Source organism: Heptranchias perlo, chromosome 2 (assembly GCF_035084215.1).
Source record: "Heptranchias perlo isolate sHepPer1 chromosome 2, sHepPer1.hap1, whole genome shotgun sequence".
In the NCBI taxonomy this organism is placed as follows: Eukaryota; Metazoa; Chordata; class Chondrichthyes; order Hexanchiformes; family Hexanchidae; genus Heptranchias; species Heptranchias perlo.
The window spans coordinates 76,354,194-76,367,402 of NC_090326.1; the positions used below are offsets into that span (position 1 = coordinate 76,354,194).

Genomic DNA, 13,209 nt, shown 5'->3' on the forward strand with positions numbered 1-13,209 from the left:
CCCTTCCTTCCTACCTTATTTAAATGAGAATGTTTGGCTTGTGCTTATTGCAGGTGCAGGTCCAGGCCTGCCCCTTTGGGAAAGTCCCAGAAATCCTTGGGCAATGTAAAGTGATGGGAGATGCAATAACTTGGGGCCACTCCCTTTTTCCTGACCTTTGCGTCTGAAGCATAGGTATTCCCTGGAGGCAAAAATTAGGAAAATTGGCCTCAATTTATTTAGTGCAGTTACAGATTCTACAATCTAGAGCACAGCCTTAAAATTAGAAGGAAGAGGGAAGATGAAAAGACAGTTTAGATTTAACAACTTTATGCAGAGGGTGGTGAAGGTATGGAATGGACTGCCAATGGAGGTAGTGGAGGCTGATTGTATCAGCAAATTCAAGAAAGAGCTGGATAAGCACTTGGTGTAAATTTTGATAGAGGATTATAACTTGTAAGATCTGATATTTCTTAAACACCGGCAGGACTGGCCAGATGGACCTCAGTCGTCTTTTCTGGCCCTGTACGTTCCTGTGTCCTAGTTGGCTGTGGGCCAAAAGCTCAAAACTGATTTAGTCTCTCTTTCAGAAAGGCCATAAGGATGACTCGTGTGGGAAATGATTAATAATTTGGCCCTAAATTAGCAATCTCACTGATAAGGACCGTAATGATGTTTGGAAAAATTCTCATGGTGCAGTAGGGGATAGTCTTCCGAGACTAAAGCTAAAACAAATTGTTGAGCAGAATAAAGGATTTTTACTATGCATTTGACCTGTGCTATTCTTGACCTGGAAATGCTTGATGTTGAACCATTTCGCTACAAAAGGATCTGGGTGTGATTTATATTGCAATGTTACTATTAAGTTAAATTGAGTACACAAAGGTTTAAAATCCACTTTATAGTCTGAGCTTGGGAGGGGGAGTTGTGTATTCAAGCCAAGCCAGATAATGTAAGGCTATCCAGGCTCATTACATTGAGATTGCCTTATTCATTTTGAAAATAGCAGGTGTTTGTTTCTAGGGGGCTTTCCCCAGGGGTGGTAGCCAGTTTAATTGTCAGTACCATAGACTAAACCTCAGACAGGCAGTAGGTCAGTGGTCAACTTGCCAACTACAGGACAAAAGAAATGAGAAATGTATGGTAGAAGTCACCATTGGTAAGGTCTGCTGAGAGAGACAGGTAAGGACTTAGGCTAGTCGACCTTATGAAGAAAACCAGGCAGGCTCTAAGCAAGCAGTGGTCTGAGTCAGTGAAAGGGTTGACTGAATTAAGTGTAATCATTGTGGGACAGTGTGGTGTGTTTTAATAATTTCCTTGTTATGAGGAGGGACTAAATTAAGAAATTTGCTGCAATGGTTACACTGTACGCTCACTTGCTGACTGTAAAATAAAGTAGCTTAATGATTTGTATCTGGCCTGGCCTCACTAAGGCCCTGATATTAGCGAGGAGGCCTAAGTGTTTATAAGTCCACCTTTTGGAAGATTGGAAAAGTGCACATATACAAATTTATTGTAACCAGTTTGTATAATAAGGGGGTTCCATTGTTACGCCGTAAGTCTAACTTATGACTAGTTATTGAGCAGTAAAAGTAAACTCTTGATTGTAATGGATGCGGGATTCACCTGTGGAACAAACTGGTGATGCCGAACCCAAGAGAATATCTAGAGAAGGACAGAAATTTGTAACAAAGGCCCACTGGTCTTTAAAATAATAAATGGTATAGATAAGGTTGAAATGAGTTACTTGAACAGTGAGCAGAGGATTAGCGGACACAAATACAAAATTCACAAACCTTGAGTAAGGTTGAAGATTAGGAAAATGATTTTCCATTGTAGGATAGTGAATATCTGGACCAGACCTTCAGAGAAAGTAGTTGATTCAGGGACAATCAGCATCTTCATAAAGGGAGTTGGATCAAGATCTGTGGAGATGGAAGCATGAAGGTTAATAGCACTGCTTCATTTTCTTTAGGGAAGTAGTGGATAGATCTTAGTATTCCTTAAAGTAGGGACCAACAAGGAATCCATGAATAGGAATAATCATACATGGACACTGTATGGAGAAAGCTTGACGGGCCAAATTGCCTTTTCTCAATATGCATTCTTATGCCTGTACCACAAATAAAAATGATGACCCTTAAATCACACTGTGCGATTGTAGCATACGAGCATTTAACCAGTTCATCTGAAATTCCTCTTTCCAATATTTTAGTGGTGGCATTAACCCTTTTGTTTTAAACAGGTTATTGCCTCTGCTAAAACAAACAGTGGAGAGAGGAATTTGAGATGACCCTGCTGTGTATTTGTACACTATAATCCCAGGTGTAATTTCAGGAGCTATCTATCGATATTTATGATATATTAAAAATCTTACATCTGCAAGCACTTCATGTTAATTTTTCCCATTCTAAATTTCTATGTCCACTATTATGATGGAAAGTGCTAATGTAATTGCACTCTCCTACCAGTGGATGTGCTGCTGTCACTGCTGGCAGAACCATGTAATTACAGATGACAGTTTGACATAGGCGGTTTCCATTATAAATGTAGACGCAGGAATTGATAATATGATTTAAAATAAGGACCAGATATGTGACTTTAAAATGGGGATTGAATTACATCTGTGTGTCCTGGTCCAGTCCTCTAACCCTGTCCTCTAACCCTGCGTCACCTGATGATCACATTTGGTTTTAACTCCCCATGCACAATGACACGGGAGATTGACTAATATTAACAAAAAATTATTAAATGCTTTACAGCTGCAAGTACTTGCTCTAATTTTTTTGTATTAATTTCTGGATTATAAATGGTATAATTACATGATTTACGATATGATTAATTACTTCTTGGAAAAATGCAATAATTAAGTGAAAAATATAGGAAGCAACCAATTCTAGCTTTGATTGTTCCAAGCCATTTTCGCCAGGTCAGTCCTTTTATAAAGATAGATCATATATTCTAATCATTAGCTTCTCCTATTAATGACCCAATAAATCAGCTGCTTTTTAAATAGTGCTACAAAGAATAACACTACTGGAGGATGTATAAATGAAATGCAGGTATATGCTATTAAACAGAGTGTAGTGTGTACGAAGGTTTCAGGGAGGGTTTCAGATTCACTAAGATGCTGCCTGATGTGAAAAAATACAAATATGAAGAAAGACTTGAAAAATTGGGTCTTTTTTTCATTACAACGACGCAGATTACATGGCAATATGATAGAAGTGTTTAAAATTATGAAAGGATGTGACTGGGCAGATAAAAGCAGACTGTTTCCAGTCTAAAATGAGGGGTCTAGAACAAGGGACCATAGATACAAAATTAAATTTAAGAGATTTAGAATAGAGAGCAAAAGAAACTTCTTTACATGGAGAGTTGTGAGGCTGTGGAATTTATTTCCAGACTTAATGGTTGAGGCAGAAACTATGTCAACATTCAAGATTAGATTGGATAAGTGGATGAAGGTAAAGGGTTACAGGGCAATAACAGAGCAATAAATGTGATTAGGGCTGTTTGCTCACATGGAGGGTAAAGGCCTATTATGGGGACTGGTTGGGCCTATTTCCATTTTGTAACTTCTGTGTATTTCTGTATAAACACTTTTTCATGAATGCGGTGAAGACTGTCCCCTTTATTTGCAACATAATAGTTTGAAATAAGTGTTATGTTACCAAATGTTATCTCCAGCAAGAAACTTAAAAAAAAATGGTAAAAGTTATAAAATATTGAAAAGTTTTATGGAAGAGATGAGCAAAAAAGTCCTAAAATTAACTTTAATATAATGTACATTTCGATTTCCAGTGCATTAATCTAAAGAATGCAGTTTTTTCTTCTGCACTGCGGCTTGCCGTAAAGTAGATGTCCACAAGAAAATTCAAACCATCAAAAATTGCACATTCCACAACTTAATTCAAACTGGAGTCCTCAATTCAGCCAGAAGTCAGCTTAATAAGTCTTAACTCTGACAAAAATTCAGAAAGATTTTCCAAGAACGTCATCAATTAGAGCTGAAAAACACAAGGGTAGATTTTAACTTTCAGTGCTGGGCAGTGAATAGGTGGTAGTGGTTTGGCCGCTGGTTGTACACACCGCCTGATTTTCCTATCCATTGAAGCCTATGGAAAGGGATATCAGGTGAGGAGTATAACGGGCGGCTGAACCACTCCCATCAGTTTTCCACCTGGTGGTGAAAGTTAAAATCTATCCCATGGAAATGTTCTGATATTATAAAAGGGTTTCTTGTGTATATACCTGAAAAGTTTTCAATATTATGTAATTTGCACATCCCAATCCTGCCCTGCTTGCAAAATGATAGGATTGTTTTACTACCCTTTTTGAGATAAGCTCCTGATGCCAAAAGAGAGATGGTTTATTTCTCTAAGCAAGTTCCTATTTGAGCCATTGATACAAAAAGGTGCAACCACAATATGTACCATTGGACATAAAAAATAATTCAAGCGAATTGTTACAGGCTACAGTTTATTCTCTTGTGTAGTTATGCACTAGGATACCTGGCTCTGTTACAGATAAATCTAATTATAAATAATGTTTTTGTCTGTGTTTTAATCTATCACGTATAACAGGATTCTATGCTGGATGATACTTATTAGGATTTATTATACAGCAGGTGTTTTCTGTAAGACTAAATTAGAATTAAAATGTGAATTTTTGGCCAGGTATGATTACAACCAGAACTACTACTTCTTACTCGGATACTATCATAAGTGCGTTTACCCAACTATCTTATGGGAGCCATCCCTCAAGGTCTGTTGTAGAGAATCGAAGTACCAAAAGTAGCTTTTCTGATTGATGAATTGTTTTCCTGCATTTAATTTCTTTGCCTTTCTGTGGAGCCACAAAGCTAAATGTATGTTAAAAATACTGGTATTTGGGGAAGAAAACAGCACACAAATGTAATTCTTCACTCCTACTAAGTGAAGAATGAAGTGAAAATGATGATCGTTGATGTTGGAGAGAAGTGAGAGATAGCTCACACAATGCAATAGATATTGTTCACACTTACAATATTCCCTATTAAAACTGAAATTATTTTATATAAAGCAAAATTTCCCTCTTCCTGTTGTAAAAGCAAAATACAAAATGGGAAACAATGGAATATCTGATTTATTTCATTTATGGTCTGACCATCATACAGTGATTCGATCATAAAGTATCAGGTATTTTATATTTGTGAAATAGGCAAGTAATCCAGGTTGGCTCATTGTATATCTCCAAACCACGGTGGCTCATTGTATATCTCTATTTGGATTAAAAAAAGCACATTTAACACCATTTTTTTACCCTAAGACACGTCAGCCTATATGTTTCATAATTTATTGTGCTAGCTCGTGGTGTCTCTCTTGATGTTTCATGTCATTTATTTTTTCTTGTATCAGTAACATGCATGTGCTTTTGTTCTGTGTTCCTTTTATCTTTTTTTTCTGATGATCACTAACACTGTCTAAAAAGTTCTTTCAATAAGGGCACCTGTTGTCAGTTAACTGAAGTGTGTGAGTGATTTTGTTTTGAACTACTGTCGTTACATTCTTGCATAAAACTGTGGACATTAGTAATCGTGGAATGTGGTGCCCATTATTGAAAGTTGTTCTGTATTTTCACCAATACAGAGGATGACAGTTAAGAAATGAGCCTGATTGCACGGTTCATTTGTTCTCCTTTGTAGAGCCAAGCCGGGGCACACTACAAAGGCACTAAACATGCCAAGAAGCTCAAAGCACTGGAGGCCATGAAAAATAAGCAGAAAACTGTTACTACCAAGGACAGCGTAAAGACCACCTTCACTTCCATCACAACCACCACCATCACTGCCAGCTCTGACAAAGCAGGTTAAGAGATATCTTTGTTCTTTTTCATTTCTGTGCCTCTTGTCTTTTATTGCTTAGGCTTGGCAAAATATATATATATATATTTTTGTTATAGGTAGTTGTGAAAATTAAATGTTCTGTCAATCTATTTTCTGTTTAAAACCCTTCTATTGTTTTCACTTCCCAATATTTCTCTAATTTTCAGTGGGATGTGGTGGTTTCTTGTTGATGCTATTGGTGCTCCCGCCTATATTTCATTAATTTGACTGTCCTACTTGTACCTAAAACTCTTGTGTAAATGGCAACTTAGTGGATGTTGTACCTTGTGGGGACCAACCTTTTATTATCTGTATGCAATGGGCATAAGATGTACCAACGTGGTAAGTGCTTGCTCTTTTTTTAAATAGTATTTTTTTGGTCCAACCAATTGCTATCAGAATACATATTTGGAGTCGTAGCCCATTAAGGTTAGCACTCAGTCAAGTCTGATGTGACAAGACCTGGGAAATACCAGCAATATTCCTTGTTGGCATAAAACCAACCTTTAGACTCTGCCTGGTATTATCTACCAAGTAAAAGAGAACATTGGGCACAGAACGGTTCTGCCACCAAGCTGAACTTTTAAGTCAGTCTGCTCCAGCCTATTCTTTGATTGCCAGTGTAGGGATACGTGATTTCCTCTGATTCTTGAACCTGGACGAATAGTCAAACAAAAAAGTGCCCACTCACGGTAGTTTCGTGAATCGAAAGTAATTATTTAATGATGTTATCACTCATACGAGCATACATGAAGCAAAATCAAATCATACATATGACCTCACTTTTACCCGTTTTCATTTAATAATTTGCAATGTTATTATTTAATAATTTAACAATTCACACACACATCAGGCACATCATTAATACAAATAATAATCTTAAACCAAGGATTTTTCATCAAGGCCTGAAGGGTGATTAGCTCTTCAGCGTTTGAGATCCTCTCCTTCCTGCGCGATGTTCGACTGCAGCATGGATCCTTTCAACTGCAGCGTGGTAGAGAGAGAGAGACTGGTTTCATCTTTTTATATTGTTTTGGGCTAGTGAGATGTAGGATTGGGAGAAAGTGTCATTCATTTTGTCCAATCACTTCATATGTTACTAGGACTATGTCTCTTTGATGTAGGAAAGACCATGTGCTCAAACCATGAAATGTAGGAGGCCTCTTTATTACTTTTATTTATGACCTTCCTTGCAAAGATCGAAATATGTAGCCCCTTTTACTCTATACACAGACCAGGTTTTATAACCATTTTGTCTCCACTTCTATTTGCTTCAATGGTATCAAATCCATTCCTTATATCATTTGCTTTTCCGGAGCCATAACTTTGTTGTAAGCCTTTTGATGTATGCCCTTGTAGCAACATGTTGCCTTGTAAATTCCAGCAATCGCCTTTCCTTACACTACCCCCCACTGTGATAAAAGCTTGTGTTTCCAAAAGCCTATGTGTTTTAAAAGCCTAAAAACCCTTTAAGCTCAATATTATCCATCCAGCTTATTTATTTAATAATCTAGATATATCTACCCACACAGTACAATGTCTTCGGACCTGAAACTCACTTTCTCCAATGCCATCAGTGTCATTAAGGGAAGAACAAGATTTGCGAGAACACAGTTTAAACCAATTCTGTCTACATTAGTGCGTTTACAGTTTTTCAAATGTCTTTGTTTAAAAGGGGCACAGTTAACCCTTTCTTTCAAATGTCTTTTGTTCAAGGGGTTTTAAACCCCTCACCAGTAGCAGTTCCAAGGTTCATATTGCCAACTCCAGCTAATTACAGCACTGCCATTAACACAGGTCATAATTATCTCCAGGAGGGAATTTGTAGTTTAGAAAAGTTTTTTTTAATGAAACATCAAAGTTTCAAGCACAATACAGGTAAGCCAAATGTAAAATATTCTATTAAATTTTCAGAGCCTAGAAATTTAGTTTATGATATTAATAGATGAACAGTTAACATAAATGGGCTAATGCCCCTGTTGAAACACTTGTTAAAAGAATGCCATACAGATATGTTGAGCATTCATATGCTACAATCGCAAACAGTAATTTATAGTCTTAGAATTGATTATATTGACTATCCCACAATGTAATTCTTTAAAGGTGCAATGTTGTTTTGCAAGCTAAGTGTTCCTAAATACAAACAAAGCAACAGTTTGGAGAATTGAAGATGATGTCAACAAATCTTAACTGTCATTCAAATTCAGTTTGTCTTCATAGGCCGAGATCTGGCCCTCTAGAGTTTCTTGCAGCGAGGTAACCCTCCATTGGGAGAGGGAAAGCCAGCAAGATCAGCAACTTCAACAGCATCACCACCTCCTTCCCTTGCAGAATATCTCTCAATTATAAAGAGATCTTTGATAGTAGTGATGGGGAAGTCCATGCCCAGATCATTTCAGCTGAAAGAGGAAGTGGGCATATGATGGATCTAATTAGAAAATGAGGGTGAAAAATTCAAAACACGCAAATTAAAAAGATAGTATTAGGCATATAAATCAATTGCATTTTCTTTACAATCAAGACACATTTCAGCAGCTTCAAAGCCTTGGTCTTTATGAAGAGCTTTGAAACTGCTAAAAATTTTGTTCTAAAAACTATATGAGAGGAAATGCCCACTGCCACTAGTAATTTTCCAAAATGCTACTCTATTTATACGAATTTCCAGCTTGCCAAGCATAAATTCCTGTAACCACATCTTTAAATATATATTTAAGTTACTTTCATTTAAAATATATGTTCAATTACTGGAAATAAAATTGCCTGACTAATTGTGTGAGTGTAAAGGATGTGTTGCTCTTTTCTATCATTTTTTCATTCAGTTCCCTTCATTTTCTGTACATGCTTACTTTGTCGTTCTTGCTTAAACTGATATCTGAGATGCAAGTTTGATCAATACTGATTTCTTGATTGCCATGATTTCATTATGGTGCTACTATTTGAAACATACAAGCATGACAGCATATAATAGCTATCAGGTCTCACAACATGACCTCATTTAAAATGATTTGTTTATCACTGATTCTTGCAACCCTAATGTTATAAGCTAAAACTATCATTGGATAATACACCCTGCCTAGTTCACTTACTGATAATTTCCCACTGTCAAACCAAAGTATTACAGATCCTATCATGTGATAACATAACTTCAAGTCTTACATCCCAATCGTATCACCTTCACTGTTCTTATTGCTTCTCTCCTAACAATAAGTAAACCCAAGGACAGATGTTATTATTTCCAAAATTAAACAATTGTATAAAAGCTGGTACTAAATCTAAGGCTGTGATTCTGTCTTGGGCTTCTGCTACTCTGTATTTAAAGCTCAAGTTTCTCTCTTAATGTTTATCAGCTTTGCACGTCACTGGCAGCTCTATCTTATGATGTATATATTGCATTTGTACATTTCGCCATCATACATTTTTGGACTTCTCTTTTTTCCTGGATTTTGTTCTTCTTTCCAGTCATACTTCTGTCTGTCAGCACAGGTGTAAATATTACACAGGTATCAAGTTTAATTAAATGTAATACATACTAAGTAACATATGTTTCCATCAAAATGTATTGGTGAATGACCACTTTCTAAATAGATGGTATAAATAACTATTACTACTGAGGATAGCGTAAAGGCCATCTTCAATTTCATCACAACCAGCACCATCACTACAAGCTCTGACAAAGCAGGTTAAGAGATATCGTTGTATTATCCTTTACAATTACATACATGTTGGGTCACTAATCAAAGGAGTGAATGGGGGAAGTATATATAAATGGGAATCCTCTAATTCTTAACCATATTTCTTAAATCCTGATAGCCTGTACATGGTTGTTTCCAACGTGCCTGGTCCCAGTCTTTGCCACTGCACACAATTCCATTAATTCAATTTTGGATTTGACAATATATCCCACCAAAGCTGACATCATAGAATCATCGAAAGGTTACAGCACTGAAGGAGGCCATTTGGCCCATCGAGTCCGCGCCGGCTCTATGCAAGAGCAATCCAACTAGTCCCACTCCCCCGCCCTTTCCCCGTAGCCCTGCAAATTTTTTCCTTTCAAGTACTTATCCAGTTCCCTTTTGAAGGCCATGATTGAATCTGCCTCCGCCACCCCCCTGGGCAGTGCATTCCAGATCCTAACCACTCGCTGTGTAAAGAAGTTTTTCCTCATGTCACCTTTGGTTCTTTTGCCAATCACCTTAAATCTATGTCCTCTGGTTCTGACCCTTCCGCCAATGGGAACAGTTTCTCTCTATCTACTCTGTCCAGACCTGTCATGATTTTGAATACCTCTATTAAATCTCCTCGCAACCGTCTCTGTTCCTAGGAGAACAACCCCAGCTTCTCCAGTTTATCCACATAAGTAAAGTCTCTCATTTTTCAGTACCTTGATTTTCTGTGCACCAATATTCCATTCTGGATCAGTCTGGAGAAAATATGCACCAGTGTGTGGGGAAATGTTTCAGATTGACTCAGCATGAGGAAAATCTTACTTTCTTGCAGCACACCGCCTTGAAAAGGATGCCTTCCTTTAGTTTGGCTTCCTATTCCAGCCTTCATCGTAGCTTCAGCTTATTCACCTCTTTGGATTGAGATGATTCCTCATTCCCATTGCACTCTGGCCTGTTTTTCTTGGCATCATTTACACTTCTCATTCCACTGAAAGCACAGCCTTCGTGTTACTATCTACTATTCCCTATCAGAGCCATGGAGAGTGGTGGGGGTGGCGGGGGCGGGGGGGGGGGGGGTTTGGAGGGGAGCATTTCTGGATTGGAAACCCGAAAGCATGGGTTTCCCAGACACCTGGACCATTTTGACGTCAGGACACCTTTTCAATTTTTCCAGCAGGTTTCCCACTTGACGGGCAGCCAGACATATTGACAGGCTGGCTGCCTGTCAAACAGGAAAACAGCTGGGGACCTGTTGTCAGGTAAGTCTGACATCAGGGGGCTTGGGGCTGGACATCGGGAGGGCGTCAGAGACATCGCGGCAGGGGGGTCGGAGACATCGGTGGGGGGCGCACATGGGGGTGGGGATCGGCCGATCGCCTGTGTCAGATCTCAGCAGAGCAAGCTTGTTGGGTCTGAAGGAAGCTCTCCTGTTCCTCAAGGCCCAAAAGCAGTGCAATAAAGGCACTTACCTGTTGATCCGGGCCTTCTCGCCTCCTCTTACGTGGCGTGAAGCAGAAGGCCCGGGAATCCCGGCCCCCAGGAGTTAAAATAAAAATGCTGTTAAAATGGAGGCCCGCAGCCTCCTTAAAAGATTTTACTGACCGATCTGCCTCCTGAGAGTGGATTGGTCGCCCGCCCCTCGACCCGCCTCCGTTAAAACCGGAAGTGGGCGGGTTGGAGTTGGGTTTTACATTTTTACAATTTTTACCTTCCTACCCGCCCCCAACCTACCCATCCTTGGGGGTTAAAATTACTCCCGTCGTTTCCTCTGAGAATCCTGTTCTTTTTCCACTTCTAGCTTGTATAACTCAGCAGAGCGCACAGTCTTCTGCTCCACCAATGCATGGCCTGGAATCGCTACTTGGCCCCCTTGAACACCTGTCTGTTAGTTTGACCTATTCTTTATACTGTGGCTATTCTGGCTTTAAGTTCATTATCTAATCAGAATGAAAAGCTGTTGTGAAGAAGCACGGGGTAGTTGATGCCAATGGGATTCCATCACTGATCATCCAGAATTTGGACATGGACCTCATGCCATTTTGTCTAAAGGCAAAGTGGAATTGTTTTGTTAGCTGCTAATCTGCTCATCAGAAACATATTGTTGTTATAAGAACCATGCCTAACTCATTGTTGTAAACAATTTTACAACACCAAGTTATAGTCCAGCAATTTTATTTTAAATTCACAAGCTTTCGGAGGCTTCCTCCTTCCTCAGGTAAATGAAACATTTACCTGAGGAAGGAGGAAGCCTCCGAAAGCTTGTGAATTTAAAATAAAATTGCTGGACTATAACTTGGTGTTGTAAAATTGTTTACAATTGTCAACCCCAGTCCATCACCGGCATCTCCACATCATAACTCGTTGTTATGTGACGCATATGGGTTTGACGAAACTGCCCTTCTTTGGGAAATGTTACAATTCTTGACACTGACAATTTAATAGAACCTGATAATGTAAATTAGTGGTGTAAAATGTCCCATTGAGATAGTTAGATTACTCTCTTCAGTGCTCAGGCCATTTGATCTTCTCAGAGTTCACAAGTATGGCCATCAGCCTGGCAAATGGAGGAGACTGCTGGTCACTGTCTGGACTCAAGAGTCTGAGTTATTTTCCTTGTTGCATATATGGCTACATAGTTTACATCGCAGAATTACATCCTTCCTCCATTCTGCCTTTTGTATCACCTGAAGTTACTTCTCCACATAATTAATTCTTGTTACTTACGTGATTTCCTGAATTACTCTCTTCAGTTGTAACTTGGTGCCCCCCTCCCCCATGCACACACATTTCTGTCCCTGCCTTTAGTTTATTTTAATTTATTTCTTAGTACCCAACGTTTTCTTTCTGGGAGGATATTCATATGTTTTGGATTTCCCCTGCTTCAACAAGTTATTGCCATATTAACATTGTACTGTACATTTCTTCCCTATAGATGTCATATTTCTATGCTGCTCAGTAGTCTGTTGCCTGTACTACTAGTTTGTTTAATTTTTCATAATTCGATCCATTTGACCCCATTGTCCTCTCCAAACATAGCACAGGGCCTCTGGATCCAACCTTTGTTCCTGGGTTCCATTTTCTCATACCTTTGTTTGTTCTCCCTGGCAAAGCTGAATATAGTTTTTTTTCTCTCTAGTCCTATCATCTAAATACCTCTTGGTTTGTATTTTATTTCCATGCAAAAGTAATCTTCTGTCCCTTTAATCTCTTATAATAGCCTCTTCAAAAGGCCTTATATAATTTCACTCCTTCTCAATTCATATGCTGTTAATCCCTATTTCTATGGCCTTGATTTAGGCTTAATACCCATTTTTTGGCTCCCAAATCACTGAATCTCAACATGGTTTCATTCTGAAAGGTCCTGACCCGCTTTCCTTCCAGCTTCCAAACATCTGTGTAGGTGCTGCACTGGTTGACGTCTTGAAGCAATTACTTCTTCCTTGTCTCAGAGAAGCGATTCAGGGCTCTGGCAGCTTTATATTCAGTCCAAGACTTCTTGGCTTCCTATTGTTATTCATCCTCTCCCTCCACTTCTTTAAGGAAAGGGAGACAGAATCCGACTTATTTGGGTGTTGAGGTTTTTGAAATGTCCCTGTCCATTACTTAACATAGGAACAGATGTTAATACTTTTGGTGAATATTCCTCATATTTTTTCAGTAATTATGATTTGAACGATTTCTCCCACATTGTATACTTTT

At 38.7% G+C, this 13,209-nt stretch overlaps 1 protein-coding gene across 5 annotated transcripts in view; it reads left to right on the plus strand.

Moving 5' to 3' along the window:
* The window catches only part of LOC137340549 (zinc finger protein 385D-like), a 276,981-nt gene that overhangs the window by 195,252 nt on the left and 68,520 nt on the right, over positions 1–13,209 (plus strand). For all 5 annotated transcript variants that reach the window (XM_068003069.1, XM_068003077.1, XM_068003093.1 and 2 more), the window contains one exon: positions 5,666–5,828. In XM_068003069.1, the coding sequence (XP_067859170.1) occupies positions 5,666–5,828 (163 nt within the window). The remainder of the gene's footprint in view (positions 1–5,665; positions 5,829–13,209) is intronic.